The sequence below is a fragment of the Dendropsophus ebraccatus genome, chromosome 8, assembly GCF_027789765.1.
Source record: "Dendropsophus ebraccatus isolate aDenEbr1 chromosome 8, aDenEbr1.pat, whole genome shotgun sequence".
Taxonomy (NCBI): domain Eukaryota; kingdom Metazoa; phylum Chordata; class Amphibia; order Anura; family Hylidae; genus Dendropsophus; species Dendropsophus ebraccatus.
In genome coordinates this window covers 72,545,175-72,566,155 of record NC_091461.1, presented here as the reverse complement: position 1 = coordinate 72,566,155, position 20,981 = coordinate 72,545,175, and the positions used below count along the sequence as shown (strand labels likewise).

At 41.2% G+C, this 20,981-nt stretch overlaps 1 protein-coding gene across 1 annotated transcript in view; it reads left to right on the top strand.

Moving 5' to 3' along the window:
- Window positions 1-4,997: 4,997 nt before the first annotated feature.
- GRID1 (glutamate ionotropic receptor delta type subunit 1) overlaps window positions 4,998-20,981 on the top strand; it is a 907,710-nt gene continuing 891,726 nt past the window's right edge. Inside the window, exons 1-2 of the mRNA XM_069979187.1 lie at window positions 4,998-5,076; window positions 9,502-9,657. Of these exons, the coding sequence (XP_069835288.1) occupies window positions 4,998-5,076; window positions 9,502-9,657 (235 nt within the window). The remainder of the gene's footprint in view (window positions 5,077-9,501; window positions 9,658-20,981) is intronic.

The window sequence follows — 20,981 nt, the reverse complement described above, 5'->3', positions numbered from 1 at the left end:
ATGACACTTCCATACTACGCACACACACACACACACACAAACACACACACACACACACACACATTGCATAAACATATGTATACAATGCACACACAAACATATGTGTCACACATTAGACATACTTACCTTTCCTGTAGAGCTATCACATCTGGTAAATAGAGATGGAGCCATAGTGAGCAGAGGATAGCGTTTCTCTTCATTATTCCTCTACCTGGCCACTCTCTATCAAAAAGAAGCTCTGGCTGCTTTAATTTATTTCTGCACAGACAAAAGAGCAAGGCAGAAGGCAGGACTTCAAGAAGCCCATGTCCCTCCATATCTCTACCTGACTGCTCCTGGAGCAAGTGCCCATCTGTCAAACTCTCTCTACACCCCTGCTTAGTTCTGGCAACATAATAAATAAAAAAAATGTGATGGATCATCCACATAAGTGCATGCAGCCATCCACTGTACCTCTATAGTCTTTATTGTTGTGCTTTCTGTCAGTTTCTGTAATAATCCAACTAAAAAGCAATGGCAATCACCTTTGGATGTCATATTAAGATGGTTCTCTCTCTTAGAACTATTGCATCATGGGATAAATAGCTTCATATACACACGTCGGCTATAACATTAAAACCATATACATAGTATATGGACTTCATAAGACCTCAGTAGGTGTTGTATGGATTCTGGCACTAACATATGAGCAGCAGATTCTTTAGGTCCGGTAAGATGTGAGGTGGGGCCTCCATGACGCAGAAACATGATTGTTTCTGGATCACCAATTGCACATTCTTTAACCTCTTTCGGTCGGTATTAAATGCTGTATAAAAGGAACATCCTATAAGACCTTTTGTTTTCGAGATAACCAAGTCAGCCGGCCATCACAATTTGGCCCTCATTGCTCAGATCTTTATACTTACCCATTCTTCGTTCTAACACATCTACTTCAAGAACAGACTGTTCACTTGCGCCTTAATATATCCTACCCCATGACAGGTGCCATTGTCACAAGATAATCAATCTTATTCCTTTCACCTTTCAGTGGTTTTAATGTTGGAAACACCACAGAACGCTCTTTTTTCACAATGAAAGTCAAGAACAGATCAATCACACCAGTTGTATAGGTCAACTGTGTGCCCCGAATTGCCAATGGGGTGTTACGTTTCTGATACGATCACCCTCTTAGTTTTATTTGTAAACACCTTTGGCCTGGCAATAGAAATAACTATTTCAGACTGTGTCTCCTGCCAGAGGCTGAGCCTTGGTGGACCGTGGAGTCCCAATTGCCTGTTAATACACACTATGGCTGCCCATACTGATTAGGGATATAATCCTGTATCTCTGAAAGCATGCCATAACAGGACAAATAAAATACAGGCTTGTCTGAAACAAACAAATACTGGAAATTTTAAAACTTACCCTTAAATTTAATTTTCAGTCTCCCTGTAGCTTTCTAGAAGCAATAAGTGGCTTTTGAGACCCACTATGCTAGCACACTACTATCTTATCTATGTGACAAGCATTTTCTTAGAAAGTGTTTCTTGTAAACTAAGAGAGGATGCTGATCAGTGTGCACCCCATGTTCTCCCTGCTGCCCTAGCATGAGAATCACTGCTTGTCTGCAGAACAACCCCCCTCCCCCTGACACACACAAACACATTTATTACTAAAAATGACTGATCAGTGTTGTTCTCAATAAGAGTCTACTACTTACTGGAAAAGGACTCATAAACATTATAGTCCATGAGAATTTATGTGTGTATGCAGACAGCCTGCACCGCTCATGCAGTCTCTGCTCTGTGCAATACGATCCCTGAGGCTCTAACAAAACTCATATTCCTCTTCTTTATTTATTTATTTATTTATATTTATTTTTTGCAAAGATTTTGACTCTTTAAAGTCTTCATACACATCAGCTGTGCCAATTATTCATGTGTGTGGAGAATAACTGTTGGCTGACTGTACTGTACAGCTGGCAGTTTTTGAAGGTGTATGACCAACTTAGGGGGGCTTTTACCCGTTCCATACATGGTCTGATGATGTGCTACAGAAAAGAATCTAGAAGGGAGTTCCCGGTGATGATGCTGGGAGCTCCAAAACTCCACAGCATGTCGTACAGTAGCACAAAGATTTAAACAGTTTTGGAGCTCAGACCGTCAGATTAAATGATGATGCTGGAACTCCCAGCCCATTGAATTCCTGTCTGTAGCTCATCATCCATGCATGGACCGTATTTATGGAACCTTTAAATGCCCCCTTACAGATTCAATAGCTAGGTGGAGGAGGAAAAAGAATTCTCATAAGGGAAGAAAGAGGTATTTTTCATTGGTATATATATATATTAATCACAAGGCACACCTATACTCTATACATTATAAACATTTTAAGGCTTACATTAGTTGTTGGGGCTCAATGTTGAGCACCAATGCCTTTGCACAAGCATACATAAAAATAGAAATGGCTGCCTGCTCTCACCTATAGAGAGAGTAGATTAATTTCAATCTATAGAAAGCACCCTGTAAGCTCCCAAATCTAATTTGATGCTTGCTATGGATGGCCGGAACTTTACCATATGAGACGACCTGTAGTCCAACCGCCCCCCCCCCCCCCCCCAAAAAAAAAAAAAAAATAACAATATATATATATATATATATATATATATATATATATGAAGAAGTAGTGTAAGGTGCCCTCATCACTCACACTTTTACAGTCCTACCATTCCTGAGATATATGGGATTACAGTTTCACTGACAATTCAGTTAATAGTCAGATGGGTGGTAACCTCTTTTTTGTAATATAAGGTGATGGCTGTGTTTTTTGTAATATGAGGTGATGGCTGTGATTACACAATCAAGGGGTTAGACATACAATCAAGGGGTTATTAGACATACACACCCTTCAATTGAAAACATTAACATGCCCTGACTGTATAATCACACCCATCATCTGATATTTACTCTTCTTATAAAAATTAACACACCCATCTGACTATTAACTAAACAGTCTGACCAGTAATAAACCCATATATCAGGGAACAGAAGGGTGTATCGGAAACTATAAAAGGGTGTGGGATCGGGTTATCCTAAGCTATTCCATGATAGTAACATCTCATCTCATGGCTACAGGTCCTCTTTAACTATGAGTAGGCAGAAGATATAGGGCTCTGTGTCAGGGAATGAACCTTCCATGACTATACATGTGTATGAAGAAATTAAATGCAGTATGTATGACAGTCCCTATATGACCAATTTGTATGCACCATGCAGGGAAAACAGGTATATTAAGTGTATAAGCTTTAGGTTTTATCAAGCATGTAACCCTTAGCTATCTTCTTGCCTCACTTGTCCTTACCTAATGCTTTCTATTTTCTCCTTACATTACCCTGTCTATAGGCTAAATATAGAATATTACTGCTTAATGTACAATGATTGACCTTTCATAGCACTTAGCATTATACCAGCCCTCCCATTTAACCATTTCATAGTAAGGCTTGGAGGAATAGTAGTGAAATAAAGGAGCACTGCCCATGAGATGAAGCTTTGTTTATTCAGCATACAGCTTTCGGGCTGGGCAGGAATGATGAAGCTATGCTATTACTACATTGAATGAACATTGCACCATGATGTCATAGTTACAGCATTAGCAGATGCAGCCAATGTCCGGCTATGGGTGATCGTCCTCTATACAGGCAGGGGTGGGCAGGATGGTGCCTGGCAATATGGGGGGTCTCTCCAGCACTTCTAGCTCAGCCATGTCTGCAGCAGGAAATAGTGGCCAGCTTGTAGAGTCCTTCCTCTGTGACTGCTGGAGAGCTGTAGTTATGGAACCAGAGGATGCAGGTGTAGGTGGTGGGCAGAGAAGTGATCTGCAGCAGGTAGATCTTCTTCCTGTCCACAGTGGCTCTCCCGAAGCAGAGGCTGCCTGGTGTGATTTTCCTGAGGAGAGAGATCATAGCTGGGCCTCCCCCGGGGATCTGCCACTTACTATATACTATATACAGTATACAATACAGAGCCGCATCAAGAATCCAGCTGGGAAGGAAAAGTTCTTTACATTAAGTGGAAATCTTTCAGGCAGCCAGACACTATGCACTTCCAGGAAACAGATCACAGATCGCAGATCTGATCCCAAGTCCTTACACTCGACTTCATTGTCTGCTCCATAGACTTTGCTGGCAGGAGCTGCGATCCGCGATGCGATTCTTAGTCGTGTAGGTTCTCATAGGGTTACATGAAGGCAGCTCCAGCTGATAAGTCCTGGAGACCCCTAATAGCACTGATATCTTGTGCAATGCATTAGGATGGAGCAATCCATAAGTTCTATGGCAAGCTTTTCTCTCTCCAGTCTTTCCCATTGACCCATCAGACTCCAAACTGTTGCAGCACTTCCCTGTCTAACAATCCAGCGGTGCCAGCAGTTATTGTAGTCCAGTCGGATGAGGTTTCTGAGTCTTGTGGTCAGTGACCCTGCAGCTAGCTCTGATCTGTATTTATGCAATGCTATAGTGTGCTCCTGTGTGTGCAGCTTCTCCAGCATACATTCATCTGGTTCTTTGGGTCTTGTGTGAGCAGCCCCCCTGATCTCCCCACCCAGTGTCCAGGCTTTGGGCAGGCGATCAGCCCTCTAGCTGCCTCCTGCCTCTCTCTTTGGACTAAGATGCTCCAGTGTTCCCCATCTGAGCTCATCTCTCCATCGCTCAGACTATATTGAGTGGTGAGTCTCTGCAATCACGTGGTAGGAGAGAAGGAGGGGGGGGGGGGGGGGTCCTCCGCAGTTTGCTGTTTGTTGGGTCTCAGACACACATAGAGTGTTGGAGAGAGCTGCAAGTCTATGCTTTTCCCTGTCTAAGCATTAGAAGATAGATTGTGTATATTGCACTATAAATCCTGCCAGGATCTACCCTGCTTTGTGTCCCTTCTGGTTTCCCAGGATCTGGAGAGCATTTGTCATCATTCTTGTCTCTGAACCTCCAACAAATCCGAGCTGATGTGCTGTTTGAAAGGCTGGAAATGGAAGTGTTGATGCTCTGCTTTCTCCCCTGGATATTTCAGTGTTTTTCAGTACGGGCGGACTCCATCATCCACATTGGTAAGAAGGGACCCGGCTTGTGTGTTACTAATAATGATGATGATGATGATGGTGGTGATGAGGATGATGAGGATGAGGATCACTGGGATGGGGTAGAGACCTGTCATCCTAAAATCACCAGAGGGCTGCAACCAACTCCTACTGAGATATGCTGCAACAACCTAGCTGGGAAAACTTGTGTGTGCTGTGAGTTTAAGGGTTAATCCTATTGATCGCATTGTGTGATGGGCACCTATGTGCTTGGAAGAGGTTGAACAAGATAGCATTGTCTGCATGGTACTTTAATAGGATTTGACGTTGAGATCATTGCAAACTTGTTTGCTGATGTCCTCCTTTATGTATATACAGTATATATTGTATTGTCTGCCAGCACCATGGACAGCACAAGTCAGATGCAAGTTTGGGGAGAAGAGGCCAGAGAGCTATTACCTGCACACACTACCTGCACATATTACCTGCACATATTACCTGCACATATTACCTGCACATATTACCTGCACACACTACCTGCACATATTACCTGCACATATTAACTACACATATTACCTGCACACACTAACTGCACATATTACCTGCACATATTACCTGCACATATTAACTACACATATTACCTGCACACACTACCTGCACATATTATCTGCACATATTACCTGCACATATTAACTACACATATTAACTACACACATTACCTGCATATATTACCTGCACATATTACCTGCACACATTACCTGCATATATTACCTGCACACATTACCTGCATATATTACCTGCAACATTACCTGCATATATTACCTGCACACATCACCTGCATATATTACCTGCACATATATTGCCTTTATAACATGACTGCAGTCAATAATGGGAAAGAGCTCCAGGCTGCTGGAATCCTTACTCTATAAGTGACAAGGGCTGCACGTAGGTCTGGGTGCTGGGATAGGAGGTAACTTTCATACCTAAGATAGGGGGTGTAAAGTGTGGATGAAATAATAAGGATCCACTGTGCAGCTTCCTAGCAGATGTGGTTATCTGGGATTGAATAGAAGAAGGGGGGGGGGGGGGGGGTGTAAGGCTGCATGTGTGTTGCTGGCTATCTATGGATGAGAGACAGGCAATGGAACTGCAGGATGATAGGAAAGATACAGAGACTAATGCAGATTATATCTGACCAGGCACGTCTAAGATGCAGAGAGATATGGCAGCTGAGAGCCAGACGCCTGGCACAGTGAGTGTAACAAGGTAATACTGATGCCACATACAGCAGATGGCATACCTAATCTACAAAGACTGAAAGCAAAACAGAAGGGCAAGTGATCTGCCCAGGGGGTGGCTAAAGGGGCTGATGGTGGATGGGGGTCAGGTCATCCTAGTGCCAGGGATTAGTGACCATGCTGAAACCACGAGTGGATGTGGGGAGCTTGTCCAGGCACACAGCATTGCGGATCTATTAAATAAGATTGGATGAACTTTAAAGGCTGTACTCCTCCTCATATAAAGGAGCTAAGGCTGATCTCCTGTCCAGGAATAGGAATATTGCAGTCACTGTGTTACCTACCTCTTCTGACTTACCTCCAGCTCAGGCAGTGATAGCTAAGTTTGCCAGCTGATATTACACTATGCCCTGTACAGTATCCACAGACTGCTGATATTACACTATGCCCTGTACAGTATCCTCAGCCTGCTGATATTACACTGTGCCCTGTATAGTATCCACAGACTGCTGATATTACACTATGCCCTGTACAGTATCCTCAGCCTGCTGATATTACACTGTGCCCTGTATAGTATCCCCAGACTGCTGATATTACACTATGCCCTGTACAGTATCCTCAGCCTGCTGATATTACACTGTGCCCTGTATAGTATCCACAGACTGCTGATATTACACTATGCCCTGTACAGTATCCTCAGCCAGCTGATATTACACTATGCCCTGTACAATATCCACAGCCAGCTGATATTACACTGTGCCCTGTATAGTACCCACAGCCAGCTGATATTACACTGTGCCCTGTATAGTATCCACAGACTGCTGATATTACACTGTGCCCTGTACAGTACCCACAGCCTGCTGATATTACACTATGCTCTGTACAATATCCTCAGCCTGCTGATATTACACTATGCCCTGTACAGTATCCTCAGCCTGCTGATATTACACTGTGCCCTGTATAGTATCGACAGCCTGCTGATATTACACTGTGCCCTGTATAGTACCCACAGCCTGCTGATATTACACTGTGCCCTGTATAGTACCCACAGCATGCTGATATTACACTATGCCCTGTACAATATCCACAGCCTGCTGATATTACACTGTGCCCTGTATAGTATCGACAGCCTGCTGATATTACACTGTGCCCTGTATAGTATCCACAGACTGCTGATATTACACTATGCCCTGTACAATATCCACAGCCTGCTGATATTATACTATGCCCTGTACAGTATCCTCAGCCTGCTGATATTACACTGTGCCCTGTATAGTATCCACAGACTGCTGATATTACACTATGCTCTGTACAGTATCCCCAGCCTGCTGATATTACACTATGCCCTGTACAGTATCCCCAGCCTGCTAATATTACACTATGCCCTGTACAGTATCCTCAGCCTGCTGATATTACACTATGCCCTGTACAGTATCCCCAGCCTGCTGATATTACACTATGCCCTGTACAGTATCCACAGCTCCCATTGATATGACCCCCCATTTATATTACTGCACAGCTGTTGGCAGGGATAGGACCCACATGTAATACTACTGCATAGTTGCCTGCACTGAGGACAAAGTCTTTGTAACATTAGTGCAGTGGTTGCAGAGAGATCCCAGTGTAATATTACTACACAGCGGTAATAAGTGATAAGACCTCCTAATATCACTACATCTTGTAGCAAGAGGACCCCCAGCAATGCACTTAGCATTCTGACCCCTTGTAATACTAGTGCACAGTTGCACTGTATAATACTACTGCACTGCTATAGTAAGTGATCAGACCTGATCATTTTACTGCATAAGCTCCTTCTTGGCCAAGGAGACCCCCAGCAATGCACTCAGCATTCTGACCCCTTGTAATACTTGTGCACAATTGCACTGTATAATACTACCGCACAGCTATAGTAAGTGATCAGACCTAATACTTTTACTGCATAAGCTCCTTCTTGGCCAAGGAGACCCCCAGCAATGTACTCAGCATTCTGACCCCTTGTAATACTTGTGCACAGTAGTTTCGCTGGAGGGATCCCAGTGTAATATTACTTATTAGAGTTCCTAATATTTTTACACAAGGATCTTGTTCACCAAGGAGACCCCCAGCAATGCATTCAGCATGCTGACCCCTTGTAATACTTGTGCACAGTGGTTTTGCTGCAGAGATCCCAGTGTAATATTACTTATTAGAGTTCCTAATATTTTTCCACAAAGATCCTGTTCACCAAGAAGACCCCCAGCGATGCATTCAGTTTTCTGACCACTTGTTGTACTTATTTGATCCCATTGTAACATATCTGCACAGCTGGAGTAAGTGATAAGACATCCTATTACTTCTACCCAAGGGTCTTGTTCACCAAGGAGGCCCCCTGCAATATTCTCTACGCTTTCTGACCTCTTGTAATAGCAGTGTGCACAGTTGCTTGCCTTGCCCTGCACATTTGTCTTCACTGATCAGATCCACAGGGCTTTGAGCAGGCATTGACAGCTTAACTATATAGTTGGCATCCAGATCTGGGCTGTCATTGTGCCTGCTCGCTGGTGGCCAGGTGTCCACCTATTACTAGCTACTCCATCATCTCTTCTTGTCTCCATGCCTCCTTCCCATCTACTGTGCATGATTTACACATAGAATAAATAAGCTATGCTTTCTAAATGGCAGAACCGAGGCCACACTTCAATAAAATCTCACTCCCCATGGAGGCATTAACAAAGCATTAAGATAGAAAGAGAAATGGACTGCACAGCACACACATGTGGATGAATAGCCCTATTAGAGAATACAGAAAACAACATTTCCTTTATCATCATTTAGATTCTAAGGCTGTTTGCATTAAGAATCCTGGCAGCACCTCCAATGATTATATAATACTAAGGAAGGGGAAGAGGGGATAGAGGTCGAGTTCCCCAGATGTGGTTCTACTTCCCATGGATGCAGTACATTTTAGATGAAAGATTGCAGCAATGAATGTATTGTATAGTGCAGAGAAAGCTTGTGATTCTATGTCAATGGCTTCAGAAACCATTGATACGACTGGTTCTTTATAGGACAGCTACAGCAATGATAGAGAAGACCCATCTCCCTATTGCATCATCTGGCCACATAGGAGAAGGCCAGCAGCAGCAGCCCCCCCCCCCCCCCTCCCCCCCACCACAGTATATACGTTGCAGATATGTCATGTAGTGATGTGGACTCCTGATGGATCTTTCCACAACAGGTGCAATATTTGAAGAAAATGCCGCAAAGGACAATGAAATCTTTCAGCTGGCTGTGTCAGATCTGAATCTCAATGACGACATTCTGCAAAGTGAAAAAATTGGACACACTATCAAGATTATAGAGCCCAACAACCCCTTCCAAGCTGTTCAGGAAGGTAAGCCTCTATTCTGTACTGACACATGAAAGGCTGTATATGTAGTGGCTATTATGAAGTTAACTCCACCAAAGGTTGTGTAATAGTATCAAACCCATTGGCTGTAGATGTATAGCCTTGCTTGTATAGATGAAGCGGTTTATGTGTATGTGACATCATTTCACCTTCCTGGGGAATTCACAGCTGCAGAATAAAGCTTAAAGAAGCAGAATGTCCTAGAAGCAGAATGGCAGTGTGTGTCACAAAGGAGGGATTGTGTTTGCACTTTCTTTCAATGAGAGCTGCTGGAAACTTTCCTTCTGCCGCTAGTGGGCGCTGTGTTACCAGAAAAGAGAGTTTGAAACTGATGATCCTGCACTCTCCTACGTTCTGATTTATTGTCTCTGCTCCAGTACCAATCACTTGTCAGTTATTTATTGTCAGCCTCTGAAGGGTTAACTGGGGTTGACAACACTGAGGGATCCTGGGCCCTCCTGGTTTGTGTTGCTGTGGCACTTTTAGTGCAGGATTGCATTAATGAATTACCAAGACTGTAGCATTGATTATTCCTTTTTCGTAGGTTGTTATTGGAAACTTAGGCATTGAGCGAATAGAAAATGATAAATCATTGGAGGATCCCTCATTGTTTCACATAGGAGCAGTCAGAAGTGCTTGCCAAGCTCTTTCTGCTCCAAAGGTAGAAAGTAGATTTGGTTCAAGGTCACTTCTTCAAATACTGCAGTTAGGATGGCACTGCTGTTAGCCTGGGGATACTTACAGGCAGGCTGCTTTTACCTCCTCCTTTCACTATCTATCAGAAATACACCATTTCAGAAGGACATGTAAACTGTTTTCTTTGGAAGGGGCTGAATTGATGAATGCTTTTAGAGATCTTTATGAGGGTTAGGCCTGAACTTTACTATTTCTTTTGCTCTTCACCAATTAAATAGAATTTAGTCACATGTTCAAGTATTGTACACCCTGTCCCATCATAATACATAACCTCCTCTATGCTACTCACTCTGTAACATCTGGGTATACTTCTGTCATTTATATGTGAATACATTTTCCCCAGGTTATGCTGCCTTATAACAACTGTCTCTCTCTGACTTGTAAATGATGTGACTGTGACACCATGGGATGTACATGAATATTACCATTGCCTTCATGCTGCCCTTTGGTCACACTTTACATTGCGCTATGCAATATATTGTATAGGAGGTTAGTACAGACAAACAAACAGTGTTGAATGATGCATTTACACTCAGCTTATGTCTGCTCACAGCTTTTAGCTTTTCAGCCAAAAATATGTCTATTATGTTAATTTATTTAACATGTCAGGCCACCCATTGACTATATTAATGTCAGCAGATTTTCCATAGATCCATGAATAATCTATCTGCATGGGGCTGCCAGATTCCTACAGGTGTTTACTACAGGAATCCAAATGTGTTCGCTGTCTCAGAATCCTTCCTATACCATTTTCTCTGAGAAAGCTGGTGCCAGAGGGGACTATCTGCCAGTTCCTATAGTTCTTCCATACACGGTCCAAATATACAGCTTTGCTAATCTGGAGAGCCATAGCGGTCCATTATTCCTTGTTATATCGTTGTCTTCTAGGGAACTTTAAATATAGTTAATGCATAACATGCTGTTGTTTAATGATGACGGTCAAAAATATTGATCGTAATTAAAAACAATTTTGTCTTTTTTGTTGTTGCATAAAAAGACCTTGGAATATAGCTGTTAGATTTTACTTGTCATGACAAACATAGGGATGTCTTTTTCTACATTAATGGTATGGTTCTTTATTGTCAGGTCATGATTCCCTACAGGGCATTGGCATTCCTTATAAACCCAAATGTGTGCACAGTAACTTCGGCCACGTGATACAATGTTTTAAAACCAGATTATGTAGCCACCAAAATAATCTATATTCTCTTTCTGCAATTCACGTTCTAAGTTAAATAGCTGCTAGGCCATGGAGACACATGGTACCTTTCATATACGGTATCTTTTCTACCAGAACATAGAGAAATGCTTTAAATCTCCAGTGAAAGTGTCAGGCTTCCCCAAGCTCCTGATCTGCTGCAGGCTAAAATACCTCCTCTCTCCTGTCCCATTCCTGACCCTGTATGATTGACAGTCAGCTGCAAGCTGAGCTCCAATCAGGGCCAGGGATGGGATGGGAGGAGGTGCTACAGTCCTCAGAAGATCAGCAGCTTGGAGAAGCATCTGGGCCTACATTCTGGAGGTACTATGGGGGAGATTTATCAGACTGGTGTAAAGAAGAATTGTCTTAGTTGCCCCTAGCAACCAATCAGATTCTACCTTTCATTTTTCAAAGACTCTGTGAGGAATGAAAAGTTGAATCTGATTGGTTGCTAGAGGCAACTAAGACAATTCTACTTTACACCAGTTTAATAAATCTACCCCTATGTGTTTTCTTGAACCAAAAGCTGTGTAACAGTGTCAGCAGTTTGGAACATGAATTGTGTTGTAAAAATAAAATTTTAGGCCTCATTCACACACTGATATATATATATATATATATATATATATATATATATATATATATATATATATATATATATAATTTTTTTTTTTAATTAAACAACCGCCGTTACATACACACTTTGTATACAGACTGTATACACTCCGGGATTCCATGCGGCCACACAGAAAATTGAAATGTCAATTCTGTGAGGTGGCTATTCATTAAATAGCGGCTGGATGAAATTTACTGTGCAGACAATGTATGGCTCTGGCCATAGTTTCCATTGTCTGCCATGGTTAATTGGAATGTGGGCACACATGTATGTGCCTCCATTCCAGTAAAAAAAAAAAAAAATGATGTTCATTCGGCTGGTACTACAGTACTGGCTGGGGTGAACTTCACAGACAGCGGCTGTTCTCCGACATGGCCATGTCACAGGTCGTTCTGCCATGTCACAGACAGCCGCTGTTATACAGCGTCTGAACGTGACCTAAAGTTATACTGCCACATTTCCAAAGTTAAGCTAATCTTTAGAATATTTTGGAACACCTGTGTACCTCTGTAGGGGATTACATCCAACATATTTTACTTCCAAATTTCTATCAAGCCTACAGGTACCTGTTGTTCCGCACTTCCAGATTCCCATATATAAGTATTATGTATGCTACATAATTTGTGACTTGTTAGGGAGACCTGTTAATGTGACTTCAGCTGTCAGGGATTGCTGGGAGTTGTAACGTCCTAATAGAGATCCACAGATTGGAAAGCACTTTGTGTAGTGGAGATGTGAATTTTCTAAGCTGCAATCTGTTTGAAGCTAGCTAGTGTGAGGTATGGAGCCTAAGGGATTCTCTGGAGCCAGGCAAATTGAGTAATAGAAATATTACTACTACAGGGCAATTCTATAATGCTCTGAACAGGGGAACATGCTTACTCATCCTTAGCCATAATGCTGTGCGGAGGACTCAAAAGCAGTGTATGGAGATTAGATTGTGAAGCCATGGTTGCAGGTGATAACATGAACAAAGAATAAAGCCTGCAGACAATGGCTTTTACTGTAGTGGATGTACTGCTCTGAATGATATACTCAGTTGTATGCTTAGGTACCCCATATGTGTTCATTTAAAAATCAGCACAGATGTTGGTGTTATATAATGGGAGTTGAAAAGCAGGATACCTTTAGCATATTTCTACCTTAAGGCAATTGCTATGTAGACATTTATATAATAAACATATGTTATTTTAGAGCAAGGTTTTATGCATTTGTGTAGAAGAGCTGGGCTGGAAGTAGCATCAGAAAAGAAACTATACTTGTATTCAGCTGTTTGTTGGGAAACAGAAATGGGGCAGGAGGGTACTGCTAAAACTATGGATGAACCCTGTAAACTCCTCTTGGCTCCTTTGAAATTAGAGTAAACTGTAATTGCTGAATGTTCGTATGTTAAATCAATCAGAATAACTGCAATCAAAAAGAACCGGGTTTCCTTGAAAACAATCATATTGTGCTGTATACAAGCTCAGAGTTGTACAGCACCGATAGAGGTTTATGGCCTATACTGTAATTGTAATGGCTTCAATCCCAAACACAAGCACATCTAATGTTTTATATGGAATCTAACAGAAATATTCATGACTCATTCCATTCTGACATAGAAAGAGTCAGGGGTGAACACTATAATATACAGTTCATAGGACCCCATACACTTTGGACAAAAGATGGCTAAACTATATTCATGTTTTTTTTTCTGCCATTTTCCTCACCAGTTGGTACACAGAATTTGTCGAATCACAAGGGTATGAACCACATGACTTATTTAAAAACGCAGGGGATAAAATGGCAGAGATAAAAACATTTATAGAAATTTACCTAAAAATAGGAACATGCCAGAAAATCTAACCCCCTCTGCAACCGCTCCCCCTTTCACTGTGGCATTTTTTCACCCCAAATAAAGGCTGCCGTATCCCCCGCTCGCACGATGGGCAGGCAGGGGGTGCAGCAAGGCAGGGAGGGGGCATGGCCTCATCCCCCCACCTAATTAATGTAATTTACACCTGCTCACAGGTGGGTGCAGAGCAGGTGTAGATTACTGCCCCCGCTGTAGGGCAGGCACAAGTGAGGCTAGATTTACTAAGAGACATGTTTCTCTTAGTAAATCTGGTGGGGGAATTAAGGAACAGGGCCTAATATAAGACCATACAGCCGTTTTAATAAATGTTCCCCTTTGTGTCTGAGGAAAGTCTCACCCCAGAGCTGTCTGGCTTCTGTCATGGCAAGATCAGGAGTGAAAGCTGTCAGCCGATTGAACATTATCAAATACTATTGGAGGTATTTGGGCACCGTCCTACTTCATGGAACCTATGGTTGGCTATGTTGATAATAGAGATTTGCATTTTACAGACTTTCATGACAATAAAAACACTTTTTTCCCATCCTGCTAATGAAAATAGGACAGCACAATCCAAACTTGTAGCTGTACAAAGTCATCTCTATATGTTTTAAATCTATCCCCCATAATTACTACATTCAATTACAACATCAAATGGATGCAATAGAGAGGTTATGCTTTTATTTTGCTCTAGAGAGTCCCCATTGTCCTCTACTAGGCCACCACTGAGGCCTGATCTGGCAAGGACAATGAAGCTGAGCTCTTACCATGTAGGAGTCAGCATTGATATACTACAACCGTCCCCTGCTTTTCACAGTAATATTACAATTGAGTGGCACCGTCATGATCCATCTCGTTGTAGATACAAGAAGTGTCTCTTACATGTAGGCAACAACCTCACAGTTACAAGACGTCACTGACGTCATTGATTAGAAGACAACAGCAGGAGGCAAAGCATTTTCTTTGGATTGTAGAAAATAGTTATGCAGGCGGTAATGGGCTTTATTCATTCATTTAGAAGGCCTTACACTGTATCTTCCTTTTATTGAAAGAGTATTCTAATATTTTCTTTGAAGCGGTCTTGCTTTGATGAATATAGCACCTGTTTTGTAGAATTTTCTTGACAGTAGGCTATGCTCCATTACTCCAGTTAGTTACAGAACTACTAAGGAATAATGAGCTCTGTAGGTGGGTGTATATGTTGTCCTACCCTTCCTGGGATATTATTCTAACGTATATGCTATAGAAGCAAATTTTCATCCATAACAACACACCAGCAAGAAGGTTTCTGTTCCAGTCTTTACAACACTGTTTACATACTGTCTACCATCTAAGTATTTAAAGGGAAAACTTTCAGCAGGTTAGACGAATCTAATTTGCTAATAGCCTCTTATTGCACATGTGGCCCTGAGGATGAAGGTATGTCTCTTACCTTTATCCTCAGTGCTGCTCTTGTGCAGTTTTAATGTAAACCTGTGTCGGGTAAGGCGATTTGGAGCACGTCGTGCCCCCAGAGCGCAGTGTTCCAAATAGCCCTACCAGACACAGGATTACATTAAAACTGCACGGGGATAGCTTCACCCTTAGCGTGCCGTGCACAGTAGGAAGCTATCAGTAGGTTAGATTTGTCTAACCTGCTCATAGTTCCGTTTAAACATGTTCAGGGCCTCAGTGTAGTAAGATGTTAAAATAACAGTCAGTGTATATATGAGAAAAGTTGGAAAGCTTTTATAGTGTCACGATCCTAATGAAGATGAAGTAAATGTCTGTCTTACATCCCATGAATAATTGCCATCAAGAAGGACATGCACACTATCCTCTCTGTGACCTTTTATTATCAGATATTTTAGTGCTTGCAGTAACTCAAAGACTCTGTAATTGTGATGATATTCTCCATTTTAGTACAGTCCAGCCTTGCTTTCTCTTGTATTACCTTATTCTAACAGCAATCATGACTTTGCTAGGAGATAGGTATAAAAGTAAATGGGTATTGGGCATTAAATATTAATAAATGTATCTATATTTTACAAGTACATGCAGTTAAAGGGAACCAGTCATGTTAAAAATGCAGTTTAATCTGTAGACAGAATGTTACAAAGCAGTAGTAACTGAATCTATCTATCTATCTATCTATCTATCTATCTATCTATCTATCGATCTATCTATCTATCTTTGGTACTTTCTTGGCTAAACAATCAAGTAGGCGGTCCTACTCAGTGACTGACAGCAATGTCTAAATGCACAATTATACACAAGTAGCTATCAGTAGCTGAGTAGGACCACCCACTTGACCACCAAGAAGTTTACATGAATAAATGGAGGTATTAATCTGCTCAACTCCTCCTGCTCTATAACATGATGTCTGTAGGCTGTATTTTTAATGTGATAGGCTCCCTTTAAAACCAGTAAGTGGAAACATGGAGCTATTGGGTAGGTAACAGACTACAAACAATCTCTTTGTGGTCTGATCCTGCAGTCATACTCCCGTTCATGTGTCCCCTACTTTTTGGCAACACACCACATGTGACTTGCAGCAGTGTAAGAGACTTTGAGGTCCGTTACCATGGAAGAGCATGGATATTCATGTTTCATAAAGTATAACCACAAAAAATAAAGAAACTTTGCACCAATAATAAGATAATAAATAAAGTAGATGCTGAATGGTGGTTTAGAGATTACAACCTGTTCCCAGCTATAGACTAAGTACACAGGGTGTAATGAAGTGTGAGCAATTGTTTGCCACATTGATCTTGGTCAATTAGCAATGTCATAAGCTTATATTGATGCTGATAGGTCAAGAGAGCAAAGTGATAAGCTAGGAGATTGCCCTGCCCTGCTGACCCAATATAATCAATAGGTGACCATAGTGGGAAGCCCCTAGGCTGTTGCTTTGAAAGTTATGTATGAGGTGTTCAGCTCTCATGAGCATTATTCAGATGTCAATACTTATAGCACATATGTCCCAAGTTCAACATAATATGATCTTTTGGATTGTGTTCTCTTCAGGTTAACAACTTTTTGTACTCTATTGCCACCATTGCTATGTCACTCTGATTTATTTTGTATATCTGCTGCATCATGTCAATCTCATATATACTCCTCAGTCATTCTTATCTATACAGAATTCAAGAAGTAGTCAACAACTCTGCTGCTGGAAGGTGCCCAGTGGCCTCTCTGCCACAATGTGATGTTACTATTAGCCCTGGGACATTGTAGATGGGGGTCTATGTTACAGATTTTGAACTGGGCTTGGATGCAATGTTTCTGCTCATTTTAACGTCTTTCTCATGATATTTCCTTTTTTTTAAGCAGAAACAATGGTTGTGTAAGGAACATTAAATTATAGAACTGATGCCACTGCTAGTCAGTGCCTGTAATTCTACTATGTAGTATGCACAAGCCTGGAGAACAAGAAAATGGCTGCACATCTCACACATGTTTGATACTAAAACTACATTAAAAACCAACATAATAAGTTAGTATGTCATTTGATCAAACCATATTGCCTCATGTACCATGTGCAGGTCTTCTGATATACATGAGTTCCTACTCATGGCACGGTGACCACCATCGAAAAGCTAAAGCCCATGGGGGGAGGGGGTCCAGCAGCCCCAATGTCACAGGACCAAGCCCCCAGGGCCAGGGCCCCGCCACCCCAGAAACACATCAAGCTGAGGTGATGGCTGCCAAAAATCTCTTGTTCTTGTTCTCCAGGCTTGTGCATCAATTATGTAGTATGGCTTTTTGGTTTCTGTGCATGTTCTGAAAGTATATCTCTCTGTTAAACAAACAAACAAAAAACAAACAAAAACAATAGAGCCTTATGATATTTCATTCATTACCACATGCCTCTCTGTATGTGCTGTGTCTTTGATACCAGAATGACCCTATATGCTTAGATTATGAGTCTGTCCTGGTGGCATTAAGGAGTCACAGAAACGGCTCAGTTTTGTAGCTTTTCCTTGGCATAGGCCAGACACAAGCCCCACTCGCCCGATGGGGGGGTGGTGGGTGGCAGTCAGGCATGGGGAAGGTGTAGCTTCCTCTTGCACTTGATTTACAGTATGATGATTTACACCTAGAGACATGACGTCAGTGCTGAAAAATACGTTTTAATAAACATATAATTTGTACCTTTAGTTTATATCTAGGTTGCTCAGCACTGAATACAAAATAATGTTTCTTTCAGTGCTGTACTTATATAAATATGCAATTTTTCTTGTATTCTGGTGCCGTCAACAAAAACGAATTGTTCACTACCAGCTGTGTATGGGATCACACCAACAGTCAGGGGATTGCATGTAACTGCAGATTTTCTCACAAGCTTACTGTTGTTAAAAGCTATTGCCCAGTGGGGTAAGCTCTTTTAACAATGTACCGCCTCATGTCTTGTTAGATGAAACCAGGAGTTATGTGGGATTGCCACTGAGAAGGCAACAGCGTGATTGTGAATTCTGTCTGTCAGTCTAATCCATGATTAAGACTATCCTGTGGAAATACCTGTTTCTGTACAGAAGCAAATAACACTTTCACTCTTGTATTGTTTCTTTTCTTTCCATATAAAAGAACGGACCCTGTCATTGATTTTTAATACTTTTTTTTCTGACAAGGTCCAATCGAAGTTAACCTTTTCCTTGCCAAATAGATGGCCATAGAAAAAAAAAACTGTTACAACTTTTAACATTACCAGTCATATGCTGTCTATATATTTGTAGCCATTTTTAATCTTTTTGATGCCACTCAAATAAAAACAAACAAGGCAAAAAGAAAAAAGTATTTTGTGTATACAACTCCCATGCAGTCCTATGTGTCTCTATGGTTGCACACTAGAAACTAGAAACAACCCCAACTAACAGTCTGATCCTTTAGTGTTGCTGCCATCTGACTTTTGCTTCTTGCTGACAATATAGTAATTTTATTATTATTATTATTATTATTATTATTATTATTATTATTATTATTATTATTATTCTTTCTTCGAGATGCATTGCAATCATAAAAAATTATAGATGCTAAATTTACAGCCAGCTCTTAAGTGGTTCCTCTGTGGTAAGGTAACAGAGTCCTTTCTGTCCTTGGTTTGATTAGTAAGCTGGAATCATTATGCTGCTATACTTTTTATGTAAAAGTAATAAAATATACAAACATTTACACATAAAAAAGATTTGACAACAAGCAGACTTTATCTCCTACTTTATCTCCTAAATAAAAGTACCCAGCTTTCCTTTGCTCCTGATAAAAGACTAGATGGCCTTCTAGATGGCCATATGTTTCCTAAATACTATAAGGTCAGTCGGGTTTAGTAGGGTACTGCTATTGGCATTGTTTGCTTTCAATGTGTTGAAACACAATGATTACCCAACGTCGTTCATGTCGGCTGATTGTGGTCTTTTAACACTAGCCATTACACCAAGGGGGAGATTTATCAAACTGGTGTAAAGTAGAACTGGCTTAGTTGCCTCTAGCAACCAATCAGATTCCCCTTTACATTCCTCACAGATTCTTTGAAAAATGAAAATTGATTGCCTTGGGCAACTAAGACAATTCTACTTTACACCAGTTTGATAAATCCCCCCCAGGTGTTTATTTGCCAAAACGACCTTTAGCCTTAGGGGTATGCAGGTACACTACTTGAGTGCAGGAACAGTTTTCAAATAAAAAATAGGCTGGTTTTGTTACTGTTTTTTTTTTCTTCTTCTGAGATTGTGGTAGATTCTAAAAAAGTTTCTTAGAGAATATCAGAGAATATATATTTTCAGCATACGTAAAACTGATAATGGCTCTTTCTTAACTCCATGATATCCCACTTCCAGTCCATACAATAAACGAACAGAGATGGTGGGAGCTACTACAAATTTATAAGGGGAATGCTGCCAATGTCCTTATACCAGAACATATACTACACAAGACAGAAAGACAGAAACGGGCGCACCCACAAAATAATAATATGTAAATCTTAATATCTTTATTATGTATACAAAAAACAGCAAATGGACATACACTTAAAAACACTTAAAAACCCAATCCGGGAAAACCATCACAGGGAATATACGTAATAATGTACGTGTCCCTCTAGCCGCAGCCCCAAAACCAATACCTATCAGGCCCTATATCCTATTGTAAACTGATAAGCTGAAACATCCTGACTTATCACAATAAATCTATCATAAAGTGCACGTGCTCACAAAAGTATCAACAACTCATCAATAAAACATACAACAGTAGTAATGTGAGAAATGTAGTTCAAAAAACAAAATATTTCATGTGCATCTCCCCCCAAAGGAAAGTGACCAAGTGCATAACCTATCATATAATGGCAGAAAGTCAGGGTCAACACCATATAAACTGGTAAAATATCACCAAGGGCTCTGAAATGGGGCTCCGGTCTGTAACCCTACGCGTATCGTCACCTCACGTGACTTCGTCAGGGGTAACGGTTTAACATTCAATACATCTTTATATATCCATTTGTCCCCAAAAATAATCTCAATCTAATTGTATACAGGTGTCCATTACCTTGTCCACTGAGGGAGAGCATTCACCGGCCCCCATCATGGCGGAAAGCGGCGTGCGTATCAGCCAGTGCGCATGACCGGAAATGCGTTCCACAACGATATATCCGGAACTTAACCATGCGTTCCATCCGGAATCACATGACCGGAAGTACGTTCAACCTTGATATTACCAGAACTCAATCATGCGCTCCATCCGGAACCACATGACCGCAAATGCGTTCCACCGTTCCACCAAATCACATGACCGCTATGCGGCAAACATATGATCACTTATCACATGATCACTATATGTTCTCCCATTCTCGTAGATACTGCTTTACATAATAAGCAAAAGGCAACATATAAATAACTAATGAATCAATATGAATAAATATGAATAAATAATACTGACCACCTAATAATAACCATACCTTATCCACACCTAATTGAATACGCTCACCAGATCAT